Source organism: Rhea pennata, chromosome 26, assembly GCF_028389875.1.
Source record: "Rhea pennata isolate bPtePen1 chromosome 26, bPtePen1.pri, whole genome shotgun sequence".
In the NCBI taxonomy this organism is placed as follows: Eukaryota; Metazoa; Chordata; class Aves; order Rheiformes; family Rheidae; genus Rhea; species Rhea pennata.
This window is the reverse complement of record NC_084688.1, coordinates 5,947,792-5,967,041: the sequence shown is the minus strand read 5'-3', so window position 1 is coordinate 5,967,041 and position 19,250 is coordinate 5,947,792. Positions and strand designations below refer to the sequence as shown.

General features: G+C 39.4%; 1 protein-coding gene across 4 annotated transcripts in view; it reads right to left on the bottom strand.

Annotated features, from left to right (window-relative positions):
* NSF (N-ethylmaleimide sensitive factor, vesicle fusing ATPase) overlaps positions 1 to 19,250 on the bottom strand; it is an 81,199-nt gene that overhangs the window by 37,572 nt on the left and 24,377 nt on the right. For 3 of the 4 annotated variants that reach the window (XM_062595554.1, XM_062595553.1, XM_062595555.1), the window contains exons 5-8: positions 15,567 to 15,733; positions 14,273 to 14,380; positions 13,563 to 13,638; positions 8,976 to 9,131 (exon numbers count right to left, since the gene is read on the bottom strand). In XM_062595554.1, the coding sequence (XP_062451538.1) occupies positions 8,976 to 9,131; positions 13,563 to 13,638; positions 14,273 to 14,380; positions 15,567 to 15,733 (507 nt within the window). Of the gene's footprint in view, positions 1 to 8,975; positions 9,132 to 13,562; positions 13,639 to 14,272; positions 14,381 to 15,566; positions 15,734 to 18,486; positions 18,525 to 19,250 lie in introns of those variants that run through there. The other variant, XM_062595556.1, reaches the window with a different exon arrangement.

The window sequence follows — 19,250 nt, the reverse complement described above, 5'->3', positions numbered from 1 at the left end:
ATCTAATGACATATGGTTAAACACTGAATAGGTACATCAACAGGAACTGCAAAATCTGCACGGAAAACATTCTACGCAAACTATTAGGGGAAAATCATGAAAACTGGTAAGAATGGGATAATTACTAATGTCCCCAAAAGAAGTCAAACACTTTGAACCAGAATATCAGTTCCCCAAAGATAAAATGAAGTTTATTTGTTCATTTTTCACTATTCATTTCTTTGAAAGATCAGAAGAAATGTTTTAGTATAATACGCACTTTCTACTTGGGAGCAGAATTCCCCTTTTCATTAAAATCAAAGCATTTTGGTGCGATTGTATCGTTCAGATGCACCTATCAGGAATCTACATCGATAGTAAAATATTGATCCTCAATACATCAGGGAGAGATGTTTATCTTTTCACATTAATCTTGAAGCAGGTTAGAATAAGATTAGGGTGCCTGGACCTCACCTCCCACATAGACCCGACTTTCCATTAACATGGTTGGGTGGAATTTCCCCCTCCTCTCATCCCATAAACCTACCATTATTCTAGCCCAGATCACCACCTCCAGTTAATCTTCGTGTAGGGTATACGTGATACCGTCAGGTATGAAGTAACTTGCTTCTGTTTTTAACTCAAAGCAGGCACTAGCAAAAGGCTACACTTTAAACAGAAGTTTTTATCTTATGTGGACCTTCAACATAAGATGAAAATGATTTGTTTGATGTAACAAATCATTTGCTACTCTAAGGAGAGGACATGCAAGTCAGTAACTTCCTTCTAGACCTTCGAAAACCATCTCCCAGCTTTCTCACCATATCTTTTATTTATTCATATATATATGTGAGAAGTTTTTTAATGTATGTATAAGGAAGCAATAATTAGATTTAGGGCAGCAATAGGACATTTATCAATTCCTGATAGAACATGCTAAAAAAGGAAAATAAATCAGCTTTAAAGGGGCTTCCAACACAATGCCTTTGGCGACACAAACAAAATCATGACTCAAAAAAAGGCATTGCAATAAGTATGTATACAAAGTAAACTTATCTCTAGAAGAGGTCACCACTCCAGCAAAAAAGAGCAAACACCTTTGCCTCTTAATAGATGAGTTACAAAAATGTAGCTAATTTAAGATGAATATTATGCGGACTCGTTGGATGCAGTGCAGAACACAGTGCTTGATGTTTATATTCACATCCCACCTGGGTGTTAATAGCTATAAATCTCCTCAGCATTCTCTACTCTTTGAAGTAAAGTAAAGCTGGATCATTTCTATCTACCTATAAAGTCAATATTATGTAATTTATAAATACTTTATGGAATACTTACCCACGAAGCATTACAGAATAAACAAGTCTGAGCCTAACAAGGTCACTGGATGTCCCAAGGCCCAGTTTTCTAACTAGAGCAAAATTGTGGTTGCCAATAAATAGTGATGTCTGCTAATTAAAGAACGTAACTATAGCCACATGAAGTGAGAGCAAAAGTCTTTACAGCCTAGTATCTGATGATGATGACCAGCCATCAACACAGAAGTGTATGAAACCAAGACAAGCACCTGCTACAAAAATACCTCTCCCCCACCTCCTACCACACACAGCTCGAGCATCTCCTGAAAAACATTCCCTATGTTTTAAGAAACTACTGAGGGATTTCTCTCCCATGTCCATCTCTAGTTTCTCTCCGAACCTGCAAAATTCTCTCACTTACAGCTTCTGTAAGATAACACAGGAATTCCTTGCAGCACATTTCATGAAGAGCCCCTTCCCTTTATTCTGAGCCTGCCATTTGCAAACTTTGCTTCATGTTCATGCTCCTGTGTTGAAAGAGCAAATATTTTTCCTTCCTGGCCATGCAGAATTTTGTAGCTCTCTCTCACATCCATCCCATTTGTCTCTTTCCAAAGCTGAAGATCTTCAAGCTGATTCTCTTCTTGCAAAGAAGGGTTTCCACTCTAATCATCCTGAAGGCCTCCTCCAAACCTTTTCCAGTTTTACTACATCCTTTTTGAGAGTGAAGACCAGAATTGCATCCAGCATTCCAAATAGGAACAAAACACAGATATATAGTGGCATAATTAAATTCTACATTAGTTTTTGATTTATTTTTTCTTAAGAATTCTTAAAGTTCAGGTAGAAATTGAATGGCTCCCATTAAGCTTTGAGCAGGTGTTTTTTATATCTATTATAGCCCCAAAATTTTGCTCTTAAATGGAAAGTTAGCTCAGAATCCAGCTTTTACAAGTTTACAAGGATTTTTTTTTACTTCAGGCACATTGATTTTCACTGATTGACACAGAGTTTCACCAGGTCTTTTACCACCGAGTGGCTCAGGCTTGGAAGATCCTTCTGCGGGCTCACAGGATAGTTGAGGTTGGAAGGATCTCTGGAGATCATTTAGTTCAACCCCCTAGCTCCAGCAGAGTCAGCTGGGGCAAGTGGCCAGGATCACATCCAACTGAGTTCTGATTATCTCCAAGAATGGAGACTCCAAAACCTCTCTGGGTAACCTCTACCAGAGTTTAACCACTCTCATCATAAACACGTGTTATTTGTGTTTCAATTCATGCCCATCACTTCTTGTCCTATCACTGGGCACCACTGAGAAGAATCTGGCACCATCTTCTTTACACTCTCCCAATGGATATTTATACACAGCCTTCTCTTCTGCTGGGTAAAGAATCCCAGCTCTCTCAGACTTTCCTCAGTGACAGATGCTCCAATTCCCTAAATGCCTTTGTGGTCTTTCCCTGGAGTTTCTCTAATAAGTCCATACCTTTCTTGTAGAGAAGAGTCAAGACCTGGACAAAATACTCCAAATGTGTCTCACAAGCACTGAGTAGAGGAAAAGGATCACCTCCCTCAACCTGGCAACACTCTTCCTAAAACAGCCCAGGATGCTGTTGGCTTTTTGGCCCCAAAGGCTCGCTGCTGCTGGCTGTTGTTCAGCACGGTGTCCACTAGGACCCCCAGGTCTTTGTCTGCAAAGCTGTTTTCCAGCCAGTCAGCCCTCAGTATGTACTAGTGCATGGGGCTATTACTCCCTAAGTGCAGGAGTTCATATTTCCCTTTGCTGAACAGCCCTGAATCCTGCAGAACTTGACTGTGACTTTCCTCCATTAAGGAGTGCTGACTAGTTATTCCTACTTTGTTCCTTCAACCATTTATCTACCCACACACGACCTTCCCTCATGTTACTGGCTTCATAACTTCCTTCAAGTCTGTGCTATGGGGGAAGTTTGGGTGGTCTGAGGTCAATCTCTATGATTTGAAGAAGGTGAGGGAAAAGAAGGGTGTCAGAGAGTGCACACAGAAGTCTTCAGGTATGCTGAAGAAGAGCTAAGTGATCAGATTCAGCCACACCGGCCACAGGGATCCACATGCTTCAGAGTGAGAAGAGGCTCATTTTATAAGACTGTTATAAAGAAAACACATAGGAAAGTGTTGGTCCCCTTCTCAGTGGAGAAGAAAGCCATCAACAATGCAAAGTTCAAACTGCTAAATAATTATTACTTGAGCGAAAACTTCGCATGCTGAATGCCAGCCAATATTAAAGCCTGTAGGCAAGAACTGAGCATAGAATAGTATAAGAACAAGTTACCGCCCAAAAGTATTAGATACTTGCAGATTACCTGGATTTGACTTTCACCTAAGTGCACTCAGAGTGCGTGAAACAATCTCAGAGACACTGAGACTTTGTAGAAGATGGACAAAACATTTCTGGGGGAAAGAGGCTGAATGTCATCCATGACTTCATAAAGGGAAAAGAAGAGTCGGAAAAATATAGAATTGTCACTAACCTAATTCCTGGAAGAAGTCGGGGACAAAGCATTTTTAACTAGGTAAAAGAAAGCAAGGATATGAATAATTGCCAAAAGGAATTTATTAGATTGGTTTGACACAACTTCCCTCTAGGAAAGGATAGCAGGTCATGAAGGGGTTGAGGGAAAATAAACAAACAAATAAAATAATCAGTAGAGGGGGATTCAGACGTTCATAAAGCTATAATAAGTCTTACACACCCTCACAGGAACACAGCTTGAATGAAGTTAAGGTAGATGAAAAGTGGTTGGGACAGAGGGAACAAAACAAAATTAAAAAAGAAATTTTTGAAACAATTCTCAACAGCTCATTGTCACGAGTGGAAAGAGAAAAGACCTACCCTGGATTCACTGCTATGCCATGCTTTTACTAACAGCCTGGAAGATGGAACAGAATGCACTTAATAAGCACACCACAAAACTACAACAGCTACAAAGACACTGAAGGGCAGGATAAAATTCATTTGAAAACAATGTCATTTTCAATGCACAGGTTTCTACATTTGGGTAGGAATAATTAACCGCATGTTGCAAAACAATAGAAAAAAATTATATTGATTAAAAACAGGAACACACCATCAAGATACAAACAAACTCTGCTAATTTACTTGGAATTACTTGGCACCTCAGATGGTTACTGTACTCTGTTTTAACGGCATTTTAAGACCCAAGGAAGAGAAATAACAATGATCAGCAGTCTAGAGATCATAGCTTATGAGAGAAAATAAGAAACTGGGATCTTGCCTTGAGAAGACTGAACAGAAACATGAACAGGCAAGTATATAAAAGCCAAAAAAACAAAGAAACATTTCAATTGTCTATAGTACAAATTGCTACAAGACTGAGACTAAACATTTGGAATATTTTGAAAGTAAAGATACTCTAAGGAGTGAAATAAGGCATCTTGGGAACTTCCAGCATTTCTATCACTTCAGTATACGGGTGAGACAACATGTCTGATACAGACTTCTCATAAACATTATCCTGTTTTAGGAATGAACTAAATGAGATCCTCTCCAATCTTATTTTTCTCTTACAGCATCCGAGTATTTCAAGAACATTAAGATACTAACATAACTTGGAAAATAACTGAGTATTGGATTCCACCTGTTGAGTGAAGACAAGAAAGAAAAAGATCCGAGTATCTGCTAACTTGAATGTTCATGCTGTGTTTGTTAATACTTCACTTTTAGATAGCGAGTTGTACTTCAAATATACAGGGTATTGAGATTAACTGATCCCAAGAGGTCAGAGCACAGGGTAAGATGGTTACCAAGAACAGGAAATCACCTCCAAAATGTCTAATTTAACCCACGTATTGATGGTAACAGGAGAGGACTAGGAACAGGGCTTATATTTCAATCTCTCAACAGAAGTGTGGTCTGTCAAGCCAAACATTTTTCTACTTGTTATTAGATTTAAACAAGCACACATACATATGAAATCTGCTTTTTGAAGGTTTCTAAAGTGATCATTTTGCAATGTAAGCGATGAAAATCCCTCCCTTCACGAAAGTAGAGATCGTGTTTAGAATGCATGGAGACACGAGTGGTCTTTAAAAAGGAAAACAAGAGAGTTGAATACCAGTGTTCTCTTCTGATGACTTAAAAAAAGCGCTTTTTTGGTTGAAATTTACAGTCTCAGTATCAAAACTTTGAGCCCAAATGGTTGAACACTTGTTGAAGTTGGAGAAAGAGAATAGTAAATATTCAGCAATCCTAATGTAAGACAATGCCAGAAGAAACTGATTGAGCTGAATTTAAAGTGCCAACAGAAAGAACTAGCATTTAGCATGGATTTGAAGAAAAGGCTTATCTGCAGGAATAAAAGTATAATATTTATCAAATACAAAGGACGAACTATAGTCTGAAAAAGAAGATGAGATACAAAGAGTGACCAAAACTAGTCTTAAGCAACTTGGTGGAGGTGAAGCAGTAGAAAGGCTGCAGTTCATCACAGCTTTACTTTGAGCTAAACATCACAGGGAATTGGAAAGGGGTTGAAAAAGAGGAGGATTCCCTAAAAACACTGCTTGTGTAGATCAGCCCATTAAAAATATATTTTCCCCCCTCTCCAACTAGAGTAGGCTGTTTTGACTAGAATAACCCAGGTATCTCTTGTTCAGTTATTACAAATAAATACAACAGAAAGCTTTCAAGATGCATGAAGTTAACACATAATACATACACACATACATTAAAAGTGTCCTTTGTTAAAAGTAACTGAACTGCTGTCTTACCTCCATCAGCTGCCCTGTAAATAAAAGTGTCTTTCCTTAAAAGTACCATTCCTACCACAGTGAGGCCTCACGGATACCACTAAAAAGGAATCCCCCTTTTGCCTCAGGATACTTCCTCGATTCTCTACCAGATAAGCTTATGACTGCCGAGATGGAAATAAATCTTTATTAACTTCAGAGCCAAACATCAGGTGAGAGATAATTGCATCACTGATGTTCATAATACTAAAGGATCCCCATTAAACAATTGTGAAAGTACAGCCTTAAAAGCAATCACCTTAAATTGGTGTATTAGTTTTTACAGAGCCATACAAGCCCAAAGCAACCACAAAGGAGGCGGTGTGTATGCACAAGGGAAAGGTGTGGGTAAGGATATGGAAAGTTACTCTTTTAGGGGCAGCAGGGAGCTACAGTGAGGCTTAATGACTAATCGGAGCCGATCTAAGACTTCTTCTCTTGGACAAACCACAGATCGTAGCTTTCAAGTAGTATTTACACCCTTGGATGATATGGTTAACTAAAGTTGATTTATACACTCCAAATCCAGAACATTCCTTGGAAGTTAGATAAACCACACACAAATTGTATGCAATTTCTGAAGGGTCTCTACAGCCTCCATATAGTTACAGGACAGAAATATTTATTGCATTTGGCATGGAAGTTGCAGTCTATGAGCAATGGGCAAAAACCAGGAGTGAGTGAGTACTACAGCACCAGATAGCAAGCACATTCTTTCTTTTCCTTTCCCAATAAATTATATACAAAGGTGAACAGCTGTCACACTGACATTTCAGATCTGAAATATAGTTAAGAGCAAGTTATAACTAAGGCAAAGAAAATGAATGTCAGAAAGTTTTGTTTTTTCAAATTTCAGATAAGCTTTTTAGCCCTAGGGTTAATCAGAGAGCTAGAGAAATCTGTTTGTAGTCTAACTTCTTACCAGAAAAAAATGTTTCTTTGTGTAGTATGTGTAAACATGCACAAGTAAGGGTATATGTATTTATATAAATAATAGGGCACACCTTTAATTCATTGCCCAGGGTAATCAAAATACTAGTGGTCCTCCAGAGAACTTTTTTCTTCCTGTATTAAGCAATCCCATTTAACAAGAGGAACCATCTGAGCAGCACACCCTGAAAAGCAGCTCCACAACTTCACACTGTAACTGGCAGGCTTTCTGACCTTTTGAAGAGGTACCTGTTGCCATGAAAGACCTCCACCTACAAAGTTAGCTGCTGCACACTATTACCAAACAGCATCCAGCTTTCAGGTTAACTTCAGCCAATGATAATACCAAGAGAATATAATCCTACCTTGACACTTCACAGGTTAGCATGCTACCAGTCAGCATGAAGCCAGCAGAGTTGAATAGGTGAAGCTACAGCAAATGGAAAACAAGCTGTAATTCTGTCTAGTCTAATAGTACATTTCTCATTATGGTCAAGTGACACTGGTGAGAACTCCCAGCACCTAAATCTTTTATCGTCATGCATGGTCAGGGTTAAGGACTCTGTACTGCTGCTATGAAGATACAGGATGGTTGCTTCAAAATGTCAAAATATTTCAAGTAAAGAATGCTGGTCTGTCCAGAGGCCTGCTCAAAGAAACATTGCTGAACTGGACAAAACATATAGCATATAGGCGAGAGAAGAGCTTTTCTTTCCATAACTAAACACCATTTTTCTCACTTCTTTCTGCAGAGCAGCTAAATATTAGCAAAATTAAGCACTTTACATTCTCTAACTGAGGCAGAGAAGTTATGACTTGCTCACAGCCACTAAATTCAAGAGAACCAAGGTGGCTTTGGCTACTAGATCAATATGAAGTAAAAAGACAGGAAAGAGAGTCAAGCACTAATGGGATTTAGTCTACAGAGTTTCTTTGTTTCTCTTCATGCATTTAAATCACTGTGAGAAAAGACCTAGTGCACTTCCCAGGACAGTTACTTTGATACCAATTCCACAGCACTAGGAACAGACAAAATGTGCACAGCCACACACAAACAGGACATATCTTTTAATAGAAATCTGGTTTGCAATCAAAATCTTGATTGCTTTATTTCTGGGGAGAAGGCAGGTAGGTAAAGAAATATAAGCATAAATAAAAAAATACATAGCTCCAGATCCAGAGTTTAAACACAAACCCACCAACATTGTATTTAGAGAAACAAGACTAGTTAAGACATCCCTAGCTATTTTATGTGACAAAATAAGATTCCTGAAGCTGCATACTCCCTGTTGAGAGGTACTTTTACAATCAGTACTGTTTATTTGCCTGCCAGCATGTGTGTTCAAAGTACTGGGACTGCCCTTCTTTCTTCCAACCTAGAAAAAAATGCATTTAGCATCTGTGCTTTGTTTCACAAACTTCAAGACATGTGCTGCCTGTGCATCCTCTCCAGCATTTCAAATCTGACTAAACATAGGTCACACACGATACTCTATTTATTGGGCTAACACTGCGAAAAGGACCTAGGTTTCTACTGCAACTGCTGGGACAACAAATACTATATGCAAGGCAAGATTAAACTCAGAATTTCCTTTGATTTGTGCAGTCTACTGCAGTAAGTCAGAAATGGGAGCATTCAATCTCATTGCTATGAATAAATGAAGTATTCAAGAGAATAGGAAGTGTCTGAGTTCCAACAGAAAAGTATTCAGTTAAACCATGCATCTCATCTACTCAGATACTTCTTCTACAGAGTTGAATATTCAAGTTCTTTTTTTTTGTCCCACTTCCTAGCCAAGTAACAAGAGTATGAAAGACATTTTAGAGCAACAGGAAAAGAAAAGGCTTTGTTAGTCCACTGGATCCCTAAGCAACGGCAGCATCACAGCATCATGAGGTTGTTAGCTGGTATCAATCTTTCCAAACCAAAAGCAGGCCTGCATCCTGTACCCCAGCTATATCGCCCTGTACCACACTCACCCATTTGCTCCACAATTTCAGGTGGAAAAACTCGAGAAGCAAAGGCTCGTCGGAAAATGTCTGAGAATTCTTTGTCAAGACCTCCAATGCCCATTTTCTCAAAATTCCAGTCTGGATTGATGATTGACTGGCGGTTCTCCTTGGTCTTTGATTTACCTGAAAAAACAAACAAAGACAGTTTCTACCAGTTCTACCAGGTCAGTCCCATGCCCATCTAACTCAATAATCAGTTTCAAACATTAGTCAAGAGGATGCACTATGAGTGCAAAAATGTGTGCTGGACACTTCTCCTTATTATTTTCCCAGCTTTCAACTGTTCCTGTTGACTTCCTGAGCCAAACGTTGCTCTTATGTATTTCATAATCCTCAGTAGATTTCTCTTCCACAAACTTGTCTAAGTCCCTTGAACCCACGTAAACTTTGGACCTAGAACACCCTACAGGACCTAGCTCGACAAATCAGCGTCTTTGGAGCCAGTTCCTACCAGCTTCATTTCATGCCCCCCCCAGTTCTTAGGTCTGAAGAAACAGTGAACATATCAGCCCTTTTCCATCCTTTCTGGGCCACTTAGGATTTTACTAGACTTGTCTTTTATCCACCTCTGTTGTGGCTTTTACAGATAGAAGAGTCCTAACTCGTTACAAATTCCTTACACAGCAGCTGTTCCACACTTGAGCATCTCTGTTGTTCTCTTCTCAGTCTTCTCTATTTCTCCTATATCCTTTTGGAGACAGGCAGAGCAGAACACACACTGCAGTTTGCCTGCATATTGAATACAGATGTAAAATTATGCCCTGCTTTGTTCCAAAACCTTTTTTAAATAATGTGTAATAATCTTAACAACTGCACTCCGTAATTCTTAATGAGAGGGCTCAGACTGCTAAGCAAAGGGCTGACAATTCTTTGGAATTATCGTAACTGGGATCTTGGCTCTAAAGAGCAATCATTCTTGACTGAAGTTAGGAGTGTTTGCCTTCCACACACCACTTTCTATTTATCTGTATCGAATTTCCACTGCCATTTTATTTCCTAGTCACTCAGTCCAATAAGAGCAAGTTTTGTCACCTCATTACTCAACCTTTTTTCCAGCTAATTCCATAATTATAATGAAAAGCAAAGGCCCCAGCAGAGACTCATGCTGAACTCCACTGGAATTGCTATTTACTTCTACCCTTTCATCATTCATCCATTCATGCAAGGACCTTCTCTCTTACACATCTCTGCTAAGTTTCTTTTTAAAGAAACTCCAATGAAGAGCTTTGCTGAAAGAACTTTGAAAAATAGGCAGACTAGGTCAGCCACTGTCCCCAAGCTTTTTGATTCTTGTAATAAACCTCCAGTACGATCTAGGACTTCTCTTACAGACAACACTCTGACCCTTCCCAGTGTATCATTCTTACACAAATATCCACTAATTTGATTCTTTCCTACAGTTTCTGATGATTTGTTTTGTACAGATTTTAAATTTAAAGACCTGTAGCTCCACAGATCTTCTCTGGCATCTCCATATTCCCTTTTCATAGGAGCTTAAAAGCAATAGATGCATTTAGGAGGCAGACAGTAAGCAAAAATGCTACAATCAGAACTACACAGCTGCAACGCCAACAAAGCCGTGTAGTTGCCCCTTAAATTCATTTGAGGGAATTTACAGTCAGTCATTGACACTCATATTTGTCAGATCAACACTTCCAAAGGGCTTTTAGCAAAGTCATTTTGCTTGGCTATTAGAGAAACTAAAAATAATGTAAAAATCCAGAGAGGAAGCAAAGATCCTTAACTATTCCTTAATTCTCGCTGGAACTGGGTGTCTCTTGGGTGTCTACTTTCTTAGACTCACCTAGTGCTTTACAGGATTGGGCCTAAGGGCTACAACTTCCCCTAACTGCAGACATCCAGAGTCCAATACCTACGCTGAATAAAAGTTCTGCATAAGCTGCATTAGATTGCTATTAATCTTGGCCTAAATACATCCTGAATCAATACTTTAATTCCTCACATGACAAAATAAACAAGAACACGTCTCTATCATGTTAGCAACAGCATAGTACTATGTACAACATGCATTGCTAACACATAGTACCAAGTAGGGCAGCAGTGAGCATCTGATTCACTAATTACTGTATATTTATTATCTTATAGCTTCACTGCAATTTTTAGATCAGAACACTCACCCAGGCACTTTATTTTTCCTCTAGACCTTGGCATACATCCCCCCCTTCTGGCTGAACCTGATCACAATAAAATTCTCTCTGATTCAACTAAAAACCTCATTCACAGGTTTTAAAACACAATTTTATGCTAAATAAAAGAAATAGAATCAGCATTACTTTTTAATGACCACAATTCTTTTCTGCTGAGGAAAATAAAGGTGATTTATTGAAGGTACTGCTCAGTGGCACTTGCTTTACTTTCATCTTCCCTCTCAAAATTTAATTATTCACAACTTCACAATTCTCCAGAGACTAACAAAGCCCATTAAGCAGTTCTGCCTCAGATCACTAAGGAGATTAAATAAAGTACCAATCTAACAGAAGTAAATTGAGGCATAAGCAACTCTTTTGTCTTGTCTGCAGGCAATGAAGTAGAATCGCAGTGAAGGATTCCTATTCCAAATCAATTACCTCTCCCAGAGGACCATTCTTCATACCTTTCCACGCTAGGAGAAGGATCACAGGTCATCATATGGCTTTGAACACTAACAAAGTAAAATATCACTGCTTGCTATGAGGCAGTAAATTGGATTATATTAATATCCACCTCAAAACAGGAACAATTAAATGGGCTATAATGATGTACATCTAAACTTCACTCGGTACTCTGAAAAAAATGAATCCTAATTAATATGCTTAATTACAGTGTCATCTACAATCCATTTCCATAGACCTCGTTTTTTTTTTTTTTTTTTTAAGGTACAGAATGCACTTTCAGATAAAGATGTCTATATAATACGCCGGGTACGTAGTTACAGAACAGCTTCATGTCTCCTCAGTTTTGCAATAACTGTAGCATGCGTGGCAGACAACTACAGAACATTAAGTAGTAGCCTCACACTTGAGGAAAAGATGACACTTTTGGGCAGCATCAAAACTCAGTCTCTACCACGAGCTCCTACATTGCTGAAGAGTGAAACGGTGTTTTCCCAAGATGCTGCTAATCTCACATGCTTTATTTCTGTACCAAATCTGTACAAGATACTCAAAATACTGAGCATTCACAATCAAGTAGAGTTGTGCTTTGAAAACACTATTAAAACAGTCACTCAGCTGAGGTGGCCAGGTTCACTGTACCCTCCGTCACAGCTGCCTTCACCTGCGGCAAAGGCTCTGCCACTTCTCATCTGTGAAAGCACAGTAGCAAAAATAAAAGGTTTCTTAGTTCAGAGACTCCAGAAAAAGAAAAGGAATACAGGAATGTCTGTTCAGTGCAGGACTTAAAGCACAGCCAGCAAGGAATGCCTAGAGCCATACTACCAACTAGGGAGGTATTGTCCACTTCCTAACACAGACAAAGAAGGGAACAGCCAGACTATCAGAGTTCCCTTTCTGCCTATACACCAGTTTTCTACCTAAATGAACATGAGGAGAATGCACCAACTGTTCCTTGACTTGTTTGCTAGTCAGATCTGTGCATGAAGATTTTGTTGAGATGAAGTTTGGCTAATAACCTTACTGTGCGAACAGTTAATGCAAACACACACAGTAACGCACTGTGCTGCATTTTGCAACTAGCATCAGTTTCTGAAGGGCAGGACTTTCAACAAGACAAGAAAACTGAAGTGTTCTTCACAAGCTAGTCTCTAATCTATCAGCTTTTTAAGGTTCTCCTTTGAGAAGAGATATTAAAGACAGGATTCTCAAGTTTTGCACTTGATTCACAGTTTTGACTTACACGTTCAGAAAAGTTCTTCTCACCTTCCCATCTATCTGCTGTTCAAATTAAAGAGGCATTGGCTTGTTAAGTGTCCCTGAAAATATCATTCTTTGATGTACAGATAGTTAAAACCTTTCACCTAGCTGTTGCCTTTGGCTAGAGCTACTGGCCAACGGTGCCTCTCTATTCTAGGTGTACGAGTGCAGAATGACTAGGCTACCTTCTCCACTCACGTAACTCACTTTGTTTTGGTGAGTGCCTTTAAGAAGCTGACATTTTTTTCCTCCTGTCTTCTCCCTTCATATTTTAGATAGACCATGGTAATAAGCATGGTATGAAGGCCCACCAAATAGCTCTAGTATGTCAATCAGTTGTGAAGCTCCCTACTTGGATGATATAGTGCCTTTATAGAGTCCGTGGTTAGAATAAGCAATGTTTGCAGGAGGGGTGATATCTTCTCAGGGCAGCAGTTTTCAAGACTCCTGAACATGCACAATTTGCTTTCTACAAGGTCTGTGAATGGTTCTTAAGAGATAAGTCCAGTCATCTGCTAGTTTAAATAGATACCTAGGAAAAATTTGGGGATGTGGTTTTCAATCAATTTGGTCAAATGATATAACTAGAAAAACACACTTTGAAGCAGGCATCTTCTTGAGGCCCAAAAAAGTAGCAAACTTCAGGCTCTATTAATCCCCCTTTGGATATAGTAGCACTTACCAATCAGATTGAGAGAAGAGTTTTCAGCTTTTTCAAAGGCAACTTGACTGTTCCCGAGAACCAATCCAACTTCAATCTGCAAAAGAGAGGAAACCAAATAGTTAAATCCAACTACTAGGCTCAGCTTCAGATTCTTTTTTGGATATTTCCAAGCACACCTCTGAAAGTGAGAAACAGTGGCAAAAGTTCCACTACAGAACTCATTGGTAAAAATGTGAAACATCAACACCTCCTCTAATTTTAGTAACAATCATATGACGCTGAATGCTTTTATTATACCTAAGGAACTCCTTTTATAATGTGCTGGCTTTTTAAAGCTATTTGTTTCGTTCAAAAACAAATATTTTATTTCAGCAAGATCTAGTAAATGGAGTCAAAAAAAAATGCTTTCTATAGAGGGGAAAAACATCACAACTGGACATATCTGGAGAACAGAAAGTGTCAGAAGAGGTGGTTTCTTGGAACAATTGGATAAAGACCAAATAATATTCCTTGTATCTAGTCCCAGCTCTGCGCTTCAGTGGGTGCAACTCTAAGCTCCCAGAAACATAAGCACAAGAGACTGTATTCAACCTTTTCTTCTCCAAGGCAAAAGCAGCAGTCAGATGAAGCAAATGCAAGTAACCTAAATTCTTCCTTGTAACAACATCTGATCAGTACTTGAGTCTCTGCCAGCCCTCTGGAATGAACATGAATTCCTGTGGCCCTACCTTCTGCTTTTTGCTAGCTCCAGTCTCTCCTTTGAGAATGCTGGGATCCATAGCTTCCATGTCCTTTACCAGGAGGCCAAAAAGTTTGTCATTAAAACTGAAGACAAGCTGGATGAAAAGAAGCAAAAAGGGAAATTTTAACTAATTAAAAATCTGAACAGGATTTTGACAAGGCTAATCAGATTTTACAAGAAAGAGGCCCAACAACTCTTACATTTACCACCTAACAAATTCCATACAGCTTTTCCCTTTGAAGGCCTGCCTTACTGAACACATCCTTTCCATGTCTCATACTTGAGTGCAAAAGAGCAAAAGTAACCCAACTTTAAGTCAAGAGAGAAAATTCAAAGAGCTGCTTCCTTTCAAGAAAAGTTTTTCTCCCTGCTCCTTTATCCCCTGGCTATATGTTCTATATCATCTTGTGATACTTTAAATATTGGTGCTAGGCCAGGAGAACAACTTAGCTCAAGTCCTTTTTGATCTTTTGCATTTTGGTTTGACAAGGATACCTCAAAAATTGTTCTGGAATAGTTAGTTGAGAGACAGAGCAAATACTAGCAAAAGTAAGGTCCCTTCTTACAGAAGACAGCGGTCTGCCTTTGCAATTCTTTTCCTCCAAGATTACATTTGCAACTGATTTAAGATTCAGGTGCTGCATGTTGTAAACTACCCTGAGAGACAGACCACAGTCTGTCTTGAGAGTGTGGCATGCTAGACACTGTCACAGTAGTTCTTAGGGACAAAAATCCATCTGTTATAGAGCTGAAAAGGCTCAATTATAGGGACATCAGCTTTCAGAAATCCCTAGGTCAAATGTGTCATACCTAATTTACAACTGGTGCCTGCAGAGAAGTAATAAATGTTTATAGCAGTACACACTGCAATTCAAAGGTGCTACCAAAGATTAATTAAAACAGCGTTTATATTCATTTGATACAGAAGGAAGACAAAGTTACTTGTCCAAAGATTCCAGGAGCTGCTCCACTTATATCCAGCCAGGCCAAGATGGAGAAAGAACCCAGGTTTCTTAAGCTTAAGGATTTTCCTCAAAAAGACGTATTTCTTCAGCGAAGGAAAAGGTAGATTTTAAACCACTCTGCTCATGCTCTCAGTGAAAGTCACGATAGTTCAACTGTTCATAAAGAAACTGTTCACATAATAAATAACTTCTGTCTACAAGCTCTCCTTTGCAGCACAGACTAAGTATTAGGCGTTTTTCAATATTTCATATCATTGCATATATCAGTATACACATCTTTCTTCAAGACCATTTTAGGTGAAAAAAAATTCCCACCTGCTGCCCTACTGAGAAGGCTTGGCTGTTGAAGTGCTGGATGAATTCAGCAGCCATTTTGTCTGTGTCATAGGGGTTGGAGTCAATGTTCTTCTTCTGCAGAAAATCTATCTCGATCGTCATTGTGCCAATACACTGCTTAGCCTTGTCAAAAGTATATAAAGAAACTGTTAAAAAAAAAAAAACACACACACATTTCAGCACAGCAAGATCTTCATACAACGATTAAATATGCTACAAGTTTGTAAATACATGTTTTTCCAGTTATATGGGATTAATCACTTGCCAGATGTTAATATTCTTAGAATATTTGTCCCATGAAAACACTTTAAAAAAGTCCTTCTGATAAATAGAAACATCTGCTATCTGAAATACGTGATTGCATGAATTCAACAGATTTAATAAAATTAAGTCTATTATTTCTGATAGAGACCCTCATTTCTCTTATATCCATCCATCTTCTACTGCAACATAAGAAATACAGCGAATGTATCTCTACTGAAAACCCCTGCATTTTTTTTGAAATCCCTGTTAATGCCCTCAAAAAAGTTCAAACGCCACAGGAGTTTGGGGATGAGGACAATGAAAGCAAGCTCACCCACACTATACTACCACAATATCTACATCGATGTCCAAGATAGGATTTGGAGGACATGTCTTCAGAAAGCCCCAAAGAAAGCACTAAGATTAGTCCTGCTGGTAAAGCAATGACAAGAAGTCACAACTGTTTTAATGCAGCAATAGACTGAACTAGGTCTCCTCCAGGCCAGGTGGCAGAAAGTTAGGTTACGTTGCTATTCCTGCCCTTAAATCTGCAGATAATCTACCAGGCTTCCACAACCCATAAGGCATTAACTACCCTTCCTCTTTGACGCAGGGAAAAGCCCATACGCCAGAGGTGCACTGAAGGCCATCTTAGCATGCCTCCAGTAATGCAGAATCTAAAAAAGGGCAGAAAGCAACGTGGCATTGAAGGTACTTCATAGTCATTGCCAGTTGCACTCAATCCTTACAGGGCTCAGCATGTCAAAAACAGAATAGCTGTAGCTGTAACTGGAGGAAAGAGGGTACAAAAGAAAAGGAGAGCATGCTTCACATCTTCAAGGCCACCACCTCAACACACTACTGATTAGAAGGACAGGATTACACAAAGCAGAGAGTCTTAATAATTAGCAACTCCAGACTGCAGAAAAGGATAGGAGCAGACATTTCTCCAGAACACTGAGATATCTTCCAGGTTTGTCTTGAATCTAAAGAAAAACGTCTTGGCTGATACAGAAGTCACAGTTAAGGATAAGGCAGTAGGAGGTGAATAAGGGAAATATACTTCCCCCATAGCCTGCTATTTACTGTCAACTCTCTTGGCAGTGAAATCGCTCCAGAGTAAACCTGCAAGCTCCCGGGAAGATGCTAAGTTGACACAAGTATCCACCTATGACAAGCATCAGCTAGGAGAACAGATTCACTCAAAGGGAATGAAAAGAGCCTATCATTTGCTTAAGATGATACTGAAAGACACATAGGTCAATATAGCAGATAAATTTAATGTCCTACCTTGTATAAGAACAGGCCACCTAGAAATGAGCTGTTTCAGAAAAATGTTCAGGGAAATAAGGATAAGGAAGAAACAGTATACCAATTCTTGAACTGAGGTATATTTACTTGTTCTTTTGGAACAGGACATGGCACCAGAGGTATCATAGCTGATGAGGGAGGGACATTGGCCCTGCAAGGACATAACAAGACTCCTTCTTACCTTACAGATCATTTCAGGGCAGTTATTTCATGTTGCTTCCCTAATATCAGGGCTTTGTCAAATAAAAGCATCTGGAAAGAACATTAAGCCCTGTACATGGCCACCTCACAGAACTGAGGTATCAATAAGCACTCTTTAAGTCCAGGAGCAAGTGTTGGGGATGTCTGGTACAAAGGATGACAGTAATCCACCAGTCAGGATGTGCCACAGTAAGCAATATATTCCACCAGCTTCATAATCCCATAAAATCCTACAAACTGAGAGGCAAGGTGAGAAGGCAGCAGTGATGTCCTGCCACTGCGAGTGGAGCTGGTGCGGCCAGCACCCAGCTCTGGGTATGCATCTCCTAACCGTACCACAGGAGCAGATAAAGCTGAAGTCAAGCCGTACTAAAGGCAAGATGGCAATATCTGCTGGAAGCATTCAGCCCCAAGTCTCCTTTCCACAAAGGCAAAGTTACGAACTTTATTCACCTGCAAAACCTTAACTCATAGGATCAGGGGCTTGACGGAATTCAGCTTCACTGTACCATTAAGAAAAGAACTGCACTTTAAGCTGACATTTAAAGCATATTTTTCACATTATTAGAGGAAAAAGATAAAAAAGGAGTCCTGTTAAGTCACTAGTTTTATGAATATTTCTCTCTACCTGTAGCACAGCTTTACCAACTCTTTATACTCACAAGGGAGTCATATGACATTTAGTCACTCTACATGAAATTGCTGCAATTTCTTTTTTAATACACATTGCCAAACACTTGGTAAGCCTGCAGTGGTGTGTAGTACAAGTACAATCAGGAATCTGCTCTAACAACTGATGATGCTGAATATTAGCATTTATTTCCAAAATAACTGTAGTATTACAAAAAACATATATCTGTAAACCAGCTGGCCCACGCTACTGAGCAGCAACCAAACAAGGATGAGGGGTAAATCCATGGCTCCTTTCTCACATCTGTAAAAAACTACAGGTAGTTCTAAACTAAAAAACAAACAAACAAAACCCACCACATAAACTCAGCTAGCACAGAGAAGACGCTTCCAAGCAAGAGTCTGAGGCAAACAAATCCAAACAAACACCAAAAATGGCACGAGAATCCCGTGCAGAAAGAGATCCATAGAGACATCAGACTTCACAGTCAACTAATGACCCAGGCCCACTGACTTGCTGATTTCAAAGAAGCTGGGAAAACGAAGAGCCACGGAGAAAGTCTTCCTAGCCATGCCTCCCATTCACAGCTTTATTGTTTCTCAGTCTAGGTTCTCCTTGTTTTTTGATGCAGTATACAGTCACCAGCTCTGCCAACAATCCTCAAATGAGACAGGAATTCCCTGGAAGGATCACAAACACCTCAAATGCCACAACAGTGCTCTAAAAAAAAAAAAAAAAAAAGAGTTGCTGCACGTCAACAACCCTGAGCCAGACAACCACTTGAGCAAGTCTCATCACAATAACCTTGTCAAGGATGAGATTGCTGCCTCCATTAAGATGCAGGTAATTCCTGATGAAAGATCATGCCTTATCTTGATCAGCTGTGATAAAGAACATGGAGAACTTCCTACAACATCAGCTGCTGCCAGGAGTTTGGTTAATAATTCAGAAGCTGCAGACAGACCAAAGAGTAGCACCGAAAGCTGACAGTGATCCCAGTCTTTCACAAACCACATGTAAATGTGACAGACAGCCCATGTAAACGGAAGATACAGCATGCAGGTTAAGAGATGTCAGTCAGTCTCCTCTTTATCCACTGGCAGAAAGCCTGTCAAGGCCCTATTAAAACCTAAACTTTGGAATATGAATCTTCAGCTTGTGCAAACTCTAGATGGCATCGCTTCCGCTTCATCACACTGCAGAATCCTTCACCTCTGGTGAATACCACTCTTACAGTGTCCCAAATCAGAAGACCATTTGCCCCTTAATGGGGGAAG